This window comes from Nestor notabilis, unplaced genomic scaffold, assembly GCF_000696875.1.
Source record: "Nestor notabilis isolate BGI_N333 unplaced genomic scaffold, ASM69687v1 scaffold19959, whole genome shotgun sequence".
Lineage (NCBI taxonomy): Eukaryota > Metazoa > Chordata > Aves > Psittaciformes > Psittacidae > Nestor > Nestor notabilis.
The window spans coordinates 4,045-21,523 of record NW_009943480.1 but is presented as its reverse complement, the minus strand read 5'-3'; the positions used below and the strand labels follow the sequence as shown (position 1 = coordinate 21,523).

General features: G+C 42.5%; 1 protein-coding gene across 1 annotated transcript; it reads left to right on the top strand.

Moving 5' to 3' along the window:
• The first annotated feature begins 2,303 nt into the window (after positions 1-2,303).
• On the top strand, positions 2,304-16,287 carry PAFAH1B1 (platelet-activating factor acetylhydrolase 1b, regulatory subunit 1 (45kDa)). The gene is made up of 10 exons (XM_010021968.1): positions 2,304-2,516; positions 3,698-3,782; positions 5,862-5,936; positions 6,950-7,156; positions 9,010-9,178; positions 11,306-11,408; positions 12,168-12,396; positions 13,716-13,817; positions 14,437-14,593; positions 15,754-16,287. Exons 1-10 carry the CDS (start codon positions 2,485-2,487, stop codon positions 15,825-15,827), a joined length of 1,233 nt encoding a protein of 410 aa, XP_010020270.1. The 5' UTR covers positions 2,304-2,484; the 3' UTR covers positions 15,828-16,287.
• Positions 16,288-17,479: the final 1,192 nt, after the last annotated feature.

Below are 17,479 nucleotides of genomic sequence, written 5' to 3'. Positions count from 1 at the left end.
GCTGGTTTTAGGCAAGTGCATCTCCTAGATGCAGTGACACAACAGACAGAACATCGCAGTGTGATTTCTAGTGGAGTTGCTGCACTGGTGCTGGATTTACAAGGCATTTCCTGCATGATGGTAGTTCATAATGCAGACACCACTTTCTGGTTTTCATACCCAGATCCTCACCGGGGCAGCACACAGGCAGATTTTGTGAGCTGACGTCTCTGTGTTCTGCTATGCAGTGCTTCAGCCAGTGCTGCTCTGGATGAAGAAGTGCCTTGTTTTGTTGTTCTCCACAGTGTTTGTCACTACCCAAGACGTTGCTATGTTCATACTGAAGGGCAGAGATTCAGCCATTATAAGCCTGTTTCTCAGTACTTACATGTACAGCAGCATTGCCCTCTAGAGGGCACTTCTTCTGCTCGGTTAATAGGTTATCTTCTGTATTAACCACATTTCCATTAATTGCTATGGAATACACCTACTGTGAAGTGAACAAGGTGAAACCAGTTGTGTGTCGACCTGTCAGGAAGCGAACTATGGGACAAGAGTACTATGGGACAAAAGTAAGTGAAGTGTTTGCTCGTGGCCTCTGGAAGATACAGCCTGCGCTATCGGTTTTCAGTGACTGGTTACCAAAATAGCTATTAGGGAAGAGGTGAGACTAATTACATGATGATGACTTGCCTGGTGGAGCTCTCCTGTCCTGACCAGCGTGCAGAGCAGTGTTACGGTGTGCACAGCATTCGAGGTGGGAGATCCACCAGCAGAGCGAAACACAAGCAACTTGCAGCTTAAGCTTATTTAGAAGCAGACAGAAGAGCCTAGAGAGGTTTAGAAACAAGCTCCTGATCCCCTGTGATGGATGAGTAGACATTAACTATACAAGTACAAGCTTAGTGTTTTCTGCATTCTTTTTCATGTAAGAAAGGCTTACCGAAATGGTTCTGCAGCTTTCACAGTGGACCTGGTATCTGTGTGTCCTGGGGAGGAGCAGTGGGGACGCATGTTTCGTGAAGCAGTTGTAGGAGGTTTACAGACCAACTGCTATCTCCTAAGTCTTTGTGTGTTGCCATGTTCGGTTTACCTCGCTGCTAAAAGCTGGTTGGGCAGACTTGCTGAACAGCTTGAGTAAATTATGTGTTGCATCCAGACTCTGGCCAGGTATGCCAGAAATGCCATCTTCAGCAGTTCTCATGATCAGGTTTTATGGTTTCATAATCGTAACAGAGTTCCTGCAGTGCAGAAATCAAAAGGCAGCAATGCCAAAATAATTTTGGATATGGGTCAGACTGCCCAGTTGAAATAGATTGTACTCAAGGAACACTAAAGTTCATGTTGCTGAATAATGAGATATTAAGTAATGGGGGGGAGGAGGTCGTCATTTGTGAAAGGCATGGTTTGGATGGACTTGAGTATGTTGCACTTCAGCTGTATCTGAACTAACTTGCACTGTCCCATGAGTAGTGATTCAGTCAGTGTCTGAACCCAGCTGAAGTAACAGGCTTGCGGCGACTGCCCCGTGGTAATTGTGCTACTCTGATGAGATTGGGGATCTGTTTAAAAATTTGCTGCACCCCAGACATGGGTGAGGTAAAAGATGTAACTGTAGGTAAATGGGGCAGACGTGACTGAGAAGGTGCAAGTGGTGTCTTTTAGAAAAGAAATGAATGAGCTGCAGAGACTGACTGAGTGCGCCTTGGTGCTGCTGGCATCTTCCATGGCATCTTCCATAGGGCCTTTCTGGAATGTTCTCAGCTTTCCTTAAACTCTCCCCCAAAGCTGGAGAGATACAGGAGAGTGTTGTCTGATCCCTAGTCTGTGTTGAACATGAACTGAATGAGCCTTGCTGGGTTTACTTTGAAGAGATAAATCTCTCTCTCTTCAAGATGAGAGTCTAGCAGGAGGATAGAGGATCTAGGGGGGAAGCTCTTTGATAGGAGTAGTGAGGGCAAACTGTAGGCTGTTTACAGTGGGCCTGAGGTGCTCTCCTCACAAGAACATACATGGAATTGCCTACAAACTAGGACCAGGCTGTGGCTGAAGATGCTTCCTTCAGCTCCTTGTTTCTTGAGGGAGTAACGGTGGGAAGAGGGGGAATAAAGGAAGTGTACAAGTCTCTCCAGGCTGCTCATCCAGGTGGGAGATGTGCTATAAGGGCATAATCCACACTAGCAAAATAAATTTGCATTTACAGTTCCAGTCACTTTGCCCTGTCCAGAGTGTTGGTGCAATCTGAGTGCAAAGATCACGTCAGTCCAGAGGGACTGGATGCTTTACTTAAAGGAAATTAATGGCGTCTCTTTCTCTTCCTTCTAGATGGATTGAATCTTCTGTGTTGAATGCCTCCGGATTTCCTGTTGGATTTCACGTCTGGAAAACTACTTTTGATTTAAGCCACTCTGTGGCAGGCTGAATTGTGGATCCAGGGTTCCCGAGCCTTCAGCTCTCGAGGAGGCAGCCGCTGCTGAATCGCGTTAACCTGTCATCGCAGCCACAATGGTGCTGTCACAAAGGCAACGAGATGAACTGTAAGGAATCACTATTTCTAAGTTTGTGTCGTATTTCCATTAAACTTTAAATACTAGCTTTTGTTTCCAAATAGATTCACAGGGTGGCTCTGCTCACATGCCAGTCAGGTACCATGTATTGTAGTTTATTCACTCTTACTACAGATTTTAGCAGTTCTCTAAGGGTTTTTTTCTGGCAAAACCTTCAACGAGTGCATGCGTTAATGCGGAGATGGAAGTAATGAACTGTTCTGCATGGAAATGGGAAGTGACGAGAGATCCCGCTTGGGATTTACTTCAGAGGTCTGATCAGGAGGCAGTACTTTGGCTTAGCATCCATCTTTTATGGGGAGAAATTTCTGCTTGAATGCAGAGTTGTATTTAGAGTCAAATGTCTGAGGAGAGATGGAACATGTGTAAAAGGTAGGAAAGGAGAACACAATGAAAGACACAGGAAGAATTTTCATGTGAAAAGCAAATTCTTTTTAGAACAAAAAGTCATTATTGCTGCTTTCTTCAGCTAGCAAAAGGTATTAATTTTATTGTGCCTTTGTGTAGGTGACCACCTGATCTTTGTATTTTTAAAAAGTATCTGTTTATCAGTTTAGTTAAATATTTATAGTTTGTGTATATATGTGCATATTTACATGTGAGGTATGTGTATATTTACACACAGGTCCCTTTCTGTAATGTAACTGGAAGTTACTGAATCATTCTGAAAAAGAAAGCTAAGGTTTCTTCTCTCAAACTGAGCATTTTATTCGAGCTTTACTGAAGTAAAATTCTGTGCCCTAAACTGTTCTGCCCAAATCAGTTTTCCTTCAAAGATAAAGCCACAGCTTTAATATGTAGATGTGGTTGTTGCTTTTGTACCTGCTATGGCTTTTATGTACCACACAGATGGATCAGTGTATTCATGCTGCTCCAATGTTGGATAACTTCAAAGGGAAAACAGAAGACCCCCAAACTCTCCACCAAACCTGAAATAAAACGTGTATCCTGCTATTGACATCTTGGAGCAAAATCTGTTTGCCAAATGTATTTAGAAGGTTTGCTTGGGCTTTTAACAAACCTGATAATGCTGGTGCTGTACTGCACTGGAGACTGAGGTGTGGATTGTGCTTTTCTTACAACAACAAAGTCCAAACCCATCCTGCTCTTGCTGAGACCTGTGGCTGAAGGAGCTGTCCTCTGTCTTGCAGAAATCGAGCAATAGCAGACTACCTTCGTTCCAATGGCTATGAAGAGGCATATTCGGTTTTTAAAAAGGAGGCTGAGTTAGATGTGGTGAGTTCAAACAAGATTCTTCACGTGTCTTTTAAGTAAAGAGTGTTCAATTTTATGGCGTGCATGTCTCTTATGTACCTCATGCAGTTTCAGAACTGGAGGTGATACACTCACAGCTTATTACCTTGCCATAAAATTAAATCATCACTGGATGACTCTGCAATTTGTGAGCAAAACTCTCACCTTTATCTGCAGCTTGTGACTTAGGCATGTTTTTAATCTTGTTTTTGTCTGCTTACCACTCATCTGTACAATACTGAGTGTTTCCTGTAATGGCCTTTTAAGGATCCAAGTCCTAAGAAGGCCTAGATGTTTCAAGGTGGAAGGTGCTAGGAGCCAAAGCTAATAAAAGGCAATGTGAATGTGTAAGAAAGGTGATAGAAGGTGATACCAAAAAAAGACATGGCCCTTCACTGGCCTCACTCCAGCATCTCCATAGAGGACTGGAGCATCTCTTGTGTGCTCCTTTCCAGCCCAAACTATTCTCTGCTTAATATTTGGAAGAACGTGTCTAATTTTAACACATTTGATTTGTTTCCTGTTGTTGTGTCCATCCTCCCCTCCCTGTAACTCATTTCCTTAACTCTGGTTATTCTTATCACAGAATTCTGCATAAAAGCATAAACTTTCTGCAATCCAAAATTAGAAAACTGAAGGCTCTTCCCTTGTAACCAGATGTAGGGCTGGGCAGCTTTGGAGGCTGACTCCACTTGTAAGGTTTAAGAAACAGAAAGACAAAACAGGGTTGCATTTGTCCTCTCCTTTATTGTACAGAGCAAATGGGTGTAAGTCTCTTTTATGGTTGCAGTTGGGTCAGTAGTTAACTCATGGCCTCAGACTGTGGCATACCAGTTGGTTAATGGATAGCAGGAGGGCAAGCTCAGATAGCCATTGTAAGGTGATTGGCTCTGGTATGCAGCTCTGTAGTTAGACTGTGCAGATTCTGGTGACTTAGACCAGTCCTTTCTTCCAGCTTAATTCTGCTGATCTGCCTTTGTAACTGAGGATTCATTTTAAACTTGCCACTTGCTATCGGAGGAGGTGTGCACTTCATGTGAGCTTGGGTTTCTCTGCATACAGCTGGATTGAGTAGAAAACTTGTGTGCTGACTGTGGATAAATCCTCTTCTCTTGCACTGTTCTAGTTCCAAAATGCTTGGCTGAAGTTTGACTTAATTTCTCCAATCTGCTCCCAGGTTCTAATAAATAAGTAGAAAGGACAAATTGAAATACCTTACTTATAATTGAAAATCCTCATACCATTCCCTTATCTGCCTTACCTATCAGCCTCATTAAGTCCTCCCTTCCCAAAGGTTAAAAAGGCAATCTAAATAGGCTAGCTGCTCCTGGGGGATATAGGAGATGCAGTTGCTAAAAGTTCCACATGACTTTCTTGCAAGAAAATCTGAATTGGATGGACTATACTAAAATGACAAAACAAAAGGCAGAAATGATGCCAGTGAAGTGGAGGGGTTCAAGTGTAACTCTACAGTGAGGGATTTCAGCTCTCTCTCTATTGATTACTCCTGCAGATAACTCCACCTTTTACAAGTGCCCCTGCAGTAGCAGGTTAACATCTGGTCCCTGACCAAGGTAGCCAGTCCTCAGAGCTTCTTTGAAAGAAGCTGTGACATTGTTGCTCTCTGTTGTCTTTGAGAAGGTGGCACAAATTAATGTGATACAATGGTGACAATTTGAGGTTAACTATAACCAAGTTGGGTTTTTCTAAATAAATATTCACCATTCTCAGCTATGCAGAGCACTTCAGAAGCTTTTAAGTAATGAAGATAGAAGCCAGCACAGATAACAGTTCAGTCCTAGTTTTCGGGTGTGATTTGCAGACCTTTGCATCACTGCTGCAGTATTTTTAATTAAAAACTATATTGTTAAATTATCTTCCTCGTTTCTATGTATGTAGATTGTAGCTATTAAAATCTGAAGTATGGCTCTTCTGTTCCACTAGTAAAACTCATTAGGGTCTTTTTATTAAAATGGGCTGTTTATGTTGCCTTTGAAGAAACACTTCTACAAGCTTTGGAACTAGAATTTATTGATTTATTCAAATGCTTCTCCTCCTCAGAATGAAGAGCTAGATAAGAAGTATGCTGGGCTTCTGGAAAAAAAATGGACATCTGTTATAAGATTACAAAAGAAGGCAAGTAGAGATCTGATGGATTTACTTGTATAAAAGGTTATGACTGAAAGTGAACGTGCATCACTGAACAGAATGTTACATATTTTCCTGGTCAGACAAACACAGGGTTTAGCAAATGATGCCTCAGAGATGCATTTTGAGTAAGGAAGATACCTAAACCCATGTTGTAGAAAATGTTCTATCTGTGCTAGCAGAGTTAGCCTCTCAGTTTCCTTACAAACAGTTCTTGACTTCACTGTAGGGATTTCATGTGCAGTTTCTGAAGCAGGAAAGGCAAGAGGTGCCTTAAGGCAGCTTGTGAAAGATTGAATAGCTGTCCCCAGAAGGCTTCGCTGTTTAGAGACAAGGTAAAAAACCTGTGCTGCCCCTTGTCTTTGGCCATTTCATTGAATGGAAGAAAGCATTAACTCTGGTGCATCAGAGGAAGTGATTCTACAGCAAGCGGACAGTACAAAACTCTTTTTAGTAATGCTTCAATGGATCTACAGTGTGTTAAAAGCAAAGAAAAATAAAATCAGTGTGCTAACAATAAAGACCTCTTTATTCTGAAGGTTAATGTATCTAGGGCTTTATTACCCCTTCAGTTTCTCTCCTGTTGGTTAACGTGCAAACCATCTTGGGGTACAAAACATTGCTGCAGTAGTAGCATTCGTTTTTGTTAACCTCCTTCGGTAGTTGTCACAATAGGAGCTCAAGTGTATTTGTACAGTATTGGAGTGAACGTGGTTTTGTAGTTCTTTTTTTTTTTTTCTCTGTCAAAATATTTGGGAAGTTGGAGAAAAATAACTGATGGATAATTAAATTCCTAAAGAATAAACAATAAAGAATTAATTTAGGTTTGATGTTTGGAAACACCAACACTGTTGAATGTTGGTTATCAGTTTGGATCCATGCAATCTTTGCTTCAGTGTGAGTTTGGGAGTCAGTGGTGGTTGGATTATTAATGAGTGAAGGTGAAGTAGATTTTGTACAAAACTAGAAATGAACAGTCTCTTTAAAATTCACAAACTTAGGTAATGGAACTAGAATCGAAGCTGAATGAAGCTAAGGAAGAATTTACATCAGGTGGACCTCTTGGTCAGAAACGAGACCCTAAAGAGTGGATTCCTCGTCCTCCAGAGAAGTATGCATTGAGTGGACACAGGAGTCCTGTCACTCGAGTAATTTTCCATCCAGTTTTCAGTGTTATGGTCTCTGCTTCAGAGGATGCCACAATAAAGGTATGTGTCTGCTACAGAAGATGAAACTAAGCAAGTCAGAGGTCTGTAATACGTAACATCAGTGCTTCAAGCTGGATTTGTATTGTACTGATGGAAGATTGATTGTTTCAGGTTCTGCTTTAGCTTCAGTAGGGACAGATCTTTCAAGTACTATGACCTGTATAATCTACACAGTTTTATGCTGGTCCAGTTAATATCTTCAGGAGTGTTTTGCTGTCTTTTGACTTGAGGCAAAAATAGTTAAGCTAGTGCAGATTTAGAGACTGGAGAAATCATCAGTGGAAGAAGAATGCATTTTGACTGCTCGGTAGGGGAGGAATGGAGTAGTGTATCGAGCAGTGACAGCAGGAGGAGGAAGACAGTTGCCTCAAGTCATGTGAAGTGATTATTTTTAAAGCCAGGTTAAAGTGGTTGTGCAGCTTTTCTTAACTGAAAACTGTTCTAAATGGGACATGCAAGTCCCAGTCAAGTCCTCGGGCTTTCAGTAACTTGAAAGGGTCTTCATAGGCCTTTATTGCAGTGTACAATAGTGGCATGAAGAGATTTGTGATAGTAGGCAAGTGCCTTCTCGTTTTAGCATCCAATAAAGACATGATTGTACGTTTTGTTGTTGTTCAAATGTCACAATTTAAGGGAATTACCCCAGTAAAGGGTAGTTCTCATTGTTCACTTCTCTGCTGGTTTGAAAACTGTTTGGAAAAGTGGTGTTCTGAAAAATGTTGAGTAGTGCATCCAGCAGTGTGTTTAAAAACACAAGTTATTGTAATGGTGGCTCCCTGTTGGAGAAGGTGTCAGCCAGATCTAGTTCATGGAGAGCTTTAACCTGTTGTTTCTGCAACAGGCTTGAACACAGAGGAATGGCAGCTCTTCCTTCAAGCAGTCAGGGCCAGCTGGTTGTGAGGTGCTGGACAAGCCTACTTAGCTTTGGGTTTGCTCCCTCTTATGGATACATTGGATGCATTTCCTTCTTAAAGCCAAACCTTGCAGTTAAATTTGACTGTTGCATTCCCAGTGATTTCCATCTATTGGGATGATGGATTCTTTTTGTTGGCTATGTTTTGGTTGTGTATGTTTTGTTTTGTGGGGTGGTTTTTGGTTTTGGTTGTTTTTTGGGTTTTTTTGTTCAGGGTATAATTTAAAATGAAATATCTAATTTTGTGCTTGAGAGAGGCAGAGTGAAATCTGTAAGAGCTTGTTTTGTTTCAAAGGCTTTTGTTTGCAGTTGGATGGTAGAAGACTGACTGAATTAGGAGGTGAGAATGGGGACCTGCTGCTCTCACAGTTATTAACTGCAGTGTTTATTGAATCTAACAGAATCTGTAATCTGTTAATATGTGCATATCAAACTCCCTAGCCTGGTCTGGATTATCATCCCTAAAACCAACTCCTTCTGAATGTTGCTCTTTAGTAGGCAGAATGTGTTTTCCCCACCAACTGGAAGCGGGCTGTTCCACTGGTGCTGGGCAAGTAGCATAGGAAGGGATGAAGAAAACCAATCTGGACAAAGTGGATTTGTCTGTCCAGTGTTTTCTAAATTGATCTTCTTTATTTTTAAGGATATTGGGTGTTAAGACTTCTAGATACAATGAAACTGATTTTCCATTATAAACTGTGTTTATAGTGCTCTGAGTTAGCTGAAAGGCAGTTTTGAAGATTCAGTTAATTTATAACTAACCAAATCGTATGAAAATACGTATTTTTCTATGCTGTTATGCTTTCTAGGGCTGTCTCTTTGTCTGTGCTCAATTAATTATTGAGTAAGGTGCCAGACTGTCCTGCAGAGTGCAAATGTAAGGCTGGAGAACACAAAGAGTAATGGGTTGCTGTTAACGGATTTTCTGTTCACTTGTCAGGTGTGGGATTATGAGACAGGAGACTTCGAACGAACCCTTAAGGGCCATACAGACTCTGTGCAAGATATTTCCTTTGACCACACTGGCAAACTATTGGCCTCCTGTTCTGCTGATATGACCATTAAGCTATGGGATTTCCAGGGCTTTGAGTGCATCAGAACTATGCATGGTAAGGTATAAAGGGAATTGATTTAGCAGACAGTAAAGTGAATTATTTTTTCTGTATCCAGGAAAACTGCTGATGTGGAAGGGGATTATAACCAGAGAATTGTCCAAGAGAAAGGGGGGGGAGTATTTTGATGCTTTAAGTGCTCTGTAAATAAGGTGTATGCTTAGTATCTGTGGAATGAAATGGCATATCCAGTCTGCTGTGCACGATGCTCTGGGAAGCACCTTATAATGATATTGAAATGAAATGGCAGTTGGAGGGGTTTAACTCTCAAACTTAAATGCTTACTAGATAATAAAATCATACCTTCGAATCAGTAAAAACTTAACCTCCTGCACCCCTCTGTCCCTGCTGTACTGCTTCAGGAAGGAAGCAACTGGGGTGAGGGCGTTGTGCATGTACTGCACAATGGTTTGCTTCATGTCTGTCACATCTGACCCTTTGCATTGGGCTCAGAACCCATGGGAAAGATGGGAAAGTTAACCACACCTACAAGATTCTAATACTGACAGCATCTACTTACGTAAAGGCATTTTTATACTGCTGCTTGTCTTGCTGGTACTGTCTTCTTGTAGAAGTGGTGAGTAGGAATAGAGAATGTTTGAGACTTCTGAAATTAAACACACCCCAAAGAAAACAGAAAGCTGTTGACTTTTGTGCATATAGTTCCTTGAACACCACAGAACACCACTGTGGAGGAAGAACAGACATTGCAGCTGGCTGGTAGCAAGAAAATAAAGTTGTGCTACTGGGTGGTGAGGTTGGCCTTTAATGATTTCTACATGGACATAATTGCAGCGTGTGTGTGTTTGAGCTGGATGTTGTAACATGAGGGCAGATGAGTTATCTTCAGGTGTGCTTCCAATCAATTTCAAGTGAAAAATAAATAACTTTCCAGTGAGGAGTTGTAAAGTACTATAGGGGCTAGGGTTGTGTCACACTGCCATCCTTACCACTGCTGTGATGCTTTGGAATGGGAGCTCAGCAGGGGCTCCAAGTTCTCAGTGCAAACATGGAAATGGGAGTTGTGCAGTTGTACATGGCTGCAGTGTAGCTGCAATAAAAGAAAAAAAGCAACTTACTAGTGACCTTACTGGCTGTAACTTTGGAAAAAAGAACATCAGGTCTCTAGATGAAAAAAGGAAGCTGTTTAATGCCTCTGGTCTGTTGAGAAGTCATATAGGCTCTATCTGCTGATCTCAGGAGATTCATTTCTAATCCTGACAGCTTAAGTAAGGACAGTTGCAGAGCTTGAAGTAAGACAAGTGTATGAATTACATACGAACTGTTGAGTCAAACTTGTGCACTGGACTTGTCAACCCCTACTCCACAGCTTGTTCTGGGGAATGCTAAAACTTCAAACCACTGAATTCTGCTGTTTGCTGCTTTGGGAAGTTTGTTTTAATTTTCTGTGAACATGTAAATGGCTAGTGTTTACAGAGTGTGTTACCTGCCCTTATGTCCTGTTGCCTGTGGGATGAGCAGAGTCAAGAGCTGAAGCCACATACATGAGGTTGTAATGAGTGTGTTAAGGAAACGATCTGAATGCTTTTTCCTGGCTCAGCACTGATTGTCTTCCCCTCAGATCTCTCAGCAGAAGTCACTGTTGTGTCTGTACAGTTGGTTCTTGCTTGGTTCTTGAATCGGCACAGTATAGTGTTCTGTTAAAACCTGGTTTCAGATGTCCAGAAACATTCAGCCTTTTAGCAGTAGGCTGCTGCAGTGAGGCCTGGCATGCCTCTCATGAAGACCTGTTTTCCTTCAAGCAGTGGCAGAGTGCATCAGCATACTGTAAATGGGAGCTAACTGGTCATTTTAAAGTGGTCACTGTGGCAGCTCCCTCATCTAAACTACCAGCTTTTGTAACTGTGGAGAAGTGTTGCTTGCAGTGGCGAGTGTCGGGTTTTAAAACATCTTGAAGATGTTTTTGAACCTGTTTTAAAAGATGCCCAATGTCTGGGCTGTGTGGTTTCTGAAAATGTAAATGATTATTGCATAAAACCTCAAATTTATAGGTAAAGATTATGCCATAAAACATGAACTGCTGCTGTAGTTACTACCCAAGTCCTTTGTGCTCTGTAAGAACTATTACAGTACCACTTAATAAAGGTTTTATGTTGCTTTTAGGTCATGATCATAATGTTTCTTCAGTAGCCATCATGCCCAATGGAGATCATATAGTTTCTGCCTCAAGGGATAAAACTATCAAAATGTGGGAAGTCCAAACAGGGTAAGTGCACTTCTGGCTAAACATCAGCACTAAACAAAACAAGCAGAAACCTCTGTTTGTGGGAAATGGGCCACATAAATCTTGAATGTCAGCAAACATTATTTGAATTGAGGTATGATATTGTGCCCTTTAGAGTAATTCACTCAAGGATTCTGTCATGAATCATGAAGCACAGAGGTTTAGGTTTTAGTACCGACTAATTAAAACTGTCTTTATCTTTCTGGGAGCTATGAGGGTAGAACCATAACTCAGGAGCAGGTGGGAATGTAAATTCAGTGGTTAACCACAAGTTTAAATGGAGCATGAGAGGGAGGAGAAATCTGTTACTTTTCTTGGCACAGATCATGGCATCTCCTGATTTTTTTTGTCTTGCTCGTTTCATTCATCAGTTGTTTTAATCCATCCCTTTGCTGGAAGGTGTAGATGAAGGCTGGCTGAATGACCTGCAAACCTCTGCTTGTTCTTGCAATACCTAGTTAATGCAAGCTGTCCTGTCAGCTTCATTTCCCCCCGAGCTTCCTGCTTTCTACATTAACAAGGAATTGCCAGTTCTTAGCTGTCACTTCTTCTCATGTTAACTTCCTTTCCATGAACTGTTTTATGGCTTTGTACATCACCATCCAGGATGGGCACGTGCGTGCTGAAATACTTCTTTTAACTCCTCAGAGTAGGTCAAGCATCCTTACACTTCAGAGGCTTCACGTGGAGCGGTTTGCTGCAGTGCTGACCGAGCCATGCTGTGTTTCTCTTTCTGCACAGTTACTGTGTGAAGACTTTCACGGGTCACAGAGAATGGGTGCGCATGGTGCGGCCTAACCAGGATGGCACCTTAATTGCCAGTTGTTCCAATGACCAGACAGTGCGTGTTTGGGTGGTAGCGACGAAGGAATGCAAAGCTGAGCTCCGGGAGCACGAGCACGTGGTAGAATGCATTTCCTGGGCTCCCGAGAGCTCGTACTCCACCATATCAGAAGCTACGGGATCAGAGGTAATGTTTCCACTGTTCCATCAGCATGTGCAGTAAGATTTTTGACCATGCTCCATGTAGAACTTTGTGGCTAATATTTAGAGCAGCTGAGCTTTGTTCCCAAAGTGCTTGGCAGGGATAGCAGGTGTATCCGTGCACTAAGAAAAGTAGACTTTGGAGAGATACTCTTGTTTCTGAAAAGGCTGAGAATGGGACAACCTCCACATATTTCAGCAAAGAAATGTGATCTGGCATAACATGAGGATTATAAGGATGCGCAGCAATTGAAAGTTGTTGGGAGAAGTAGTGAGTCGGGACTGCAGGAATGAAGCTGCTGTGGGTATGTTGTGCTGGAACTAAGCTTTGACCGCCATGTGCTAGTGAACAAAGTTAATGACAGGAGAAAGCATTCTGCAGCAAAAATAAATCCTCAGTTGTGTGATCACAGATACATCTTCTCCTGGTGAGCCTCAGGAAGGGCTTACTAAAGGTCAGCAAAAACTTCCTTCTAAGGATGATAAAGTGTAGAAGAAATGACCTAGAAGCTAACTGCAGTTTCTAGTGAAAAGACCCTGAAGCGTTTCTGCCTTGTCCTCTTCCTCAAAAAGGACACAAGTACCCAAGGGGAAATGTAGGTACACTGGAGACAGGGGCTTATCCAGTGATGGATGTTACAGATTACTTCAGTCAGATTTTACTTGCATCTTTAAAAGATCCTTATAATCTTTGAATGGGCAGAAGTTAAACTTGCATTCCTGGTGCCACTTTCGCAGTGGTGTCCTCTGCAGCCGTGTCTCCCGTGCCCTCTGCTGGCTCTTCAGCAGGGTGCAGCACAGCACGGTGCTCAGCTGGGGCTAGAAGGGAGTTAATGCTAACCTCACACTTGAACACTGCCCGTTCTGAGCACTAAGTCTTTATTTCATTCTTTGCATGATTACAGATAGAAGTAAGTTCAGAGTAGGAAATTCTCCAAAAGACTTAAACTTCATTTGTTTTTATGAGAACCCAGAGGTATGTCCAAGTGTCTTACTTGTATGTCCTGAGGTGTCTGTCTCCCGCCGTGTCTCCTATTAAAAGAGGGTGTCTTGCAGTAGGCAAGTGTGCACTCAATTATTTGGCTTGGTGCATCAGCAGGGGATACAACCATTTCTTTTAACAGATTGTTTAATCCCTTTTATTTGTGTTTATTTCTCCTAGTAACAAAATGCCCATGACTTTCACCTTTGGGATTGTAAAATCTAATTTTGCTGCTAAGAAATAGCACTCTGAAGGGATCTGCTTCCTCCCTCCTCTCCCCTCTGCCCCATATATGCCATAACTTAAACCCTGATTTCCTGTAGACTAAGAAGAGTGGCAAGCCTGGGCCTTTTCTGCTGTCTGGATCCAGAGACAAGACCATTAAGATGTGGGACATTAGCACTGGCATGTGCCTTATGACACTTGTAAGTTCACTGGTGTTTTTCTGGTCATAGTGTATGTAAACCCAGATTTAATGAATGCATTATCTCACGTGTTGATGTTTTCAAGAGAAGCCAGAGTTCCTGATAGAATGCAGATAGAATACACAGTTCTAAAGGCTTCTCTATTTCAGCTCTTGGTGCTAAGAAATGCCAAGAATCTCAGAACACGTAGTATAAACGCAGGGGTGCTGTGGTGTGGTTTGGGGACGAGGAGCTTGGTTTTTCTGCAGGGTGCTGATGATCTTCTGAATTTTGTCTTGTGTCAAATGCCGTGTTCCCTGGATGAGCAGCATTCCCACAGGCTGTCACCGCTGCTTTCCAGCCACGTCCAGGGTGCTGGGGGTGGGGAGCAGGATCCGTGCGGATCACATGAGGACGTCTTTGTTTGCCTCCAAGGACAGGAACTCGCATTGTTGGTAGTGCTGATAGAGATGTAATAATAGCAGCTGAAGATAAACTTGGAGTTCCAAGAGGTTTTAGGAGGCAGAATGCCATCCTTGTGGGAGCAGGGCAAGGCGCCGCTCGGTGCGCCACGGCAGGAACTGTGGAATGCTTGGCCTTACAGCACACGTGTGCTCACTGCTCTCTCCTTGTGCACCAGGTGGGCCATGATAACTGGGTACGTGGCGTTCTGTTCCATTCGGGGGGCAAATTTATTTTGAGCTGTGCTGATGACAAGACTCTCCGTGTCTGGGACTTCAAGAACAAGCGATGCATGAAAACTCTCAATGCGCACGAACACTTTGTTACCTCTTTGGGTATGTATTGCTCTGCAGTGCCTGCTGCAAAGTCCACTCCAGAGGTACAGATGTTTCTACGTCTTCGCCAGCTGCAGTTGAGCCCCAGGCTAGACATTGGTGTCAGTGATTCTAGTGAATTTAGAGCTGTGTATGTTTGAATCAGCCAAGGACAGATAGGAATTGTGAGTGTGCTGGATTTTCCGCTTCTGTTGCCAGGGTTGCACGTTGGACGTTAACTGCCAGGGTGCTCTGGAATCTCTCACCACTGCCAGGGTAGGCGTTCAGGGAGTGCTGTGTCACAGCTGCTTGCCCAGAGTTGAAAAAAGGCAGGGGAGCCACAAAATATACTTTGAATTCCTGGTTGGTATTACCAGGTCCTGGTAGACATTAATTCCCCCCTTCCCTGACAAGGGCAAAACCACCAGAGGCCTCCCTGTTCACCAAAGCTCGCTTTGCTCTCGTTTTCTGATTTGTGTTCCTCTGCAGTTTCTAGCTTCTTCAGTAGAGCTGTGAGTTAGGTCAGCAGTGAACCTGAGCTGGTTGCTGAGGTTCCCAGTCAGGCTGCAGGGCTCATCAGAAGGCAGGGTCTGTGACTGCACTCTCAAGTTGAAGACATGATCAGGAAGGTAGCGTTAAGCCAGTAGCAGGGATTGGCTGCCTCACTGTACAGATTACTTGGCTGAGCCCTGGGCTCTTTGATGCCTCTTGGTAAATGTCCCAGTACTGTCAGCTGACCCAGGCCAGAACTGGTTTGTGTATGTGGAATATTTTGGGATCTCCTGAGAAACAGTGCACTCTGCATTTTTTACAGCCTAGCTCACAGTCTGTGCTGCCTGCAGCAAAGAGAGAACGTCAGGGTTCTTGGCTTCTGATTCTTGAATACCTCTTATGTAAACACATGAACTTCTGTCTTTGGATAGTTTGAGGATTTATCAGTTTGAGATGTTCTGGATCTCGATTTCCATGAAAGCCCCTTTGTAACTGAAACCAAAGTTGGTTTTCAGGCTTTCCAAAATTGCAGCCTGGGAGAATTAGCCTTGAGGACTGCAGACAGGATGAGCTTTGAAATTCAGCCTTGGAGCTGACGTCATGGTTTTGGAAAGGCAACGCCATTCAGTGAGGGTGGAAACACAGAAGTTTGGGATTTGCTCTTAACGGAAGCTTTTCTTTCCTCGCAGATTTCCACAAGACGGCACCGTATGTGGTTACTGGAAGTGTAGATCAAACAGTAAAAGTGTGGGAGTGCCGTTGATTGAATTCACATTGACCCCCTTTTCCTCTGGATGCACTCAGATACCATGGTTACCCATTGAGCTCTGTTTAAATAAATATTGTCCTTTCATGTAAATTATTCTGGATGTAGATTGAGCTTATTAAATGTTACACACAAAGTATTCATGCATGGTGAATCCAAATTGTATACTGTAAATTTACATACGTTGTCTAGAAGTACCATAGGTTTAAGAACATGGGCTGGCATTGGTCACATCAGACCTAAGAAGGCAGAAGTTGGATAATTGGAATAGGGCACTTAACTGAATAGTTGACAGTGTCGTTCTATGTCGGATAATTATACCTGTTTTTCTTTCTGCTGTCTGTTGGTGCCTGAATTGGTGACCTCATTTGGGAAAAGTTTTGTAGGGCTCTTTCAGAAATGTGTATCTATGTAACATCACTTAAGTGTGCTTAATAAATCTTCTCTAAGAATACTAGATAAGGCTGCAATTCAGAATCTTCTGAACCTTATATGTAATTAATGGAAATTAATTAAACTCTGGAATATTTGTCATGAAACATTTGCCAAATCAACAGAATACACTCGTTTTGGCCTCCTATCACGCAAGGGTTGGTATATTTATATGACTAACTGTAAACCTGAAAGAAGACAACAAATCTTAGTAGCAGCTGATGTGATAAATGTATTTATTTTTTATTTGGTCATTCAATGGTTAAGCTGTGCTGTTAAACTAAGTTTAAATGGGTTTTTTGCTGGGTTTTTTTTAATGCTAGACAAACTTCCAGGAGGAGTTGTCCATCCCACTAGAATTTAGTGATCCAGTTTCCCATAGAGCTGCCATGGTACAACTTGCTGTTTGCTTTCAATGTTTGTTAGAGATGTGCAATTGCTCTTACACAACAGGATCAGAGTACACTTCCCTCTTACTCGCAGGAGGTTGGGGTATATCAGAGGCTTCTTGGTTCTTAGTGCCTCCTTGGAAACCCTTTTGAAACTGAGGTTATACTTACCTTCACAAGACAATGTGGCTTGAACAAAAATGTGCTGTGGTTTGCATATTGAGAAATACCTTGGGATACAGTATTTAAATGCTTTAGAGAAAGCACTGACTGCCCTGAGAACCAGACTGTGATGACAGATACAGATTGATACAGGCCTCTAAAAGAAAACCAAAACCCCATCAACTAAACAGAGCCCATCTGTGGGAATGATGCTCTCAAGTAATCATTTCAAACCAAACCCAAATCCTATCAGCAAAACCACCCCAGCTTGGGTTTTGGTATTGGTGGTGGTTGGTGCATACAACTTTTAATTTGCAAATCCCTAACGTTACATATTTTGATCTGAAGAGAATTAGAGTGTTATCAGTATTTTAATCAGCATTTCTGTGACAGGTTCCATGACAGATAACCAAGAATGACAATACTCACCAAACTAACCAGGTCTTTTTAGGAATCCACTTAAAATTGGCAGTAAATGAAGTACCAGTCTGATGTTTTAACAGGTGACTTTGTGCTTTATTTTATTCCTTTTGTTTAATACATGGCTTTTAAAACTGTCCCTTTTAACCGAGAGCCCCTGCCCTGTGGCTGAGGGTGTCCACACCAGACCCATGGGGGCTCCTTCCCTCCCACCACCGGACACGGATCCGATCCCATCCCGTGGGG

Coding starts and splice junctions, on each gene's coding strand:
- PAFAH1B1 (XM_010021968.1), top strand. CDS start 2,485: ATGGTGCTGTCACAAAGGCAACGAGATGAACT. Junction 11,409..12,167: donor ATGTGGGAAGTCCAAACAGG/GTAAGTGCACTT, acceptor CTTTCTGCACAG/TTACTGTGTGAAGACTTTCA. Junction 12,397..13,715: donor CAGAAGCTACGGGATCAGAG/GTAATGTTTCCA, acceptor GATTTCCTGTAG/ACTAAGAAGAGTGGCAAGCC.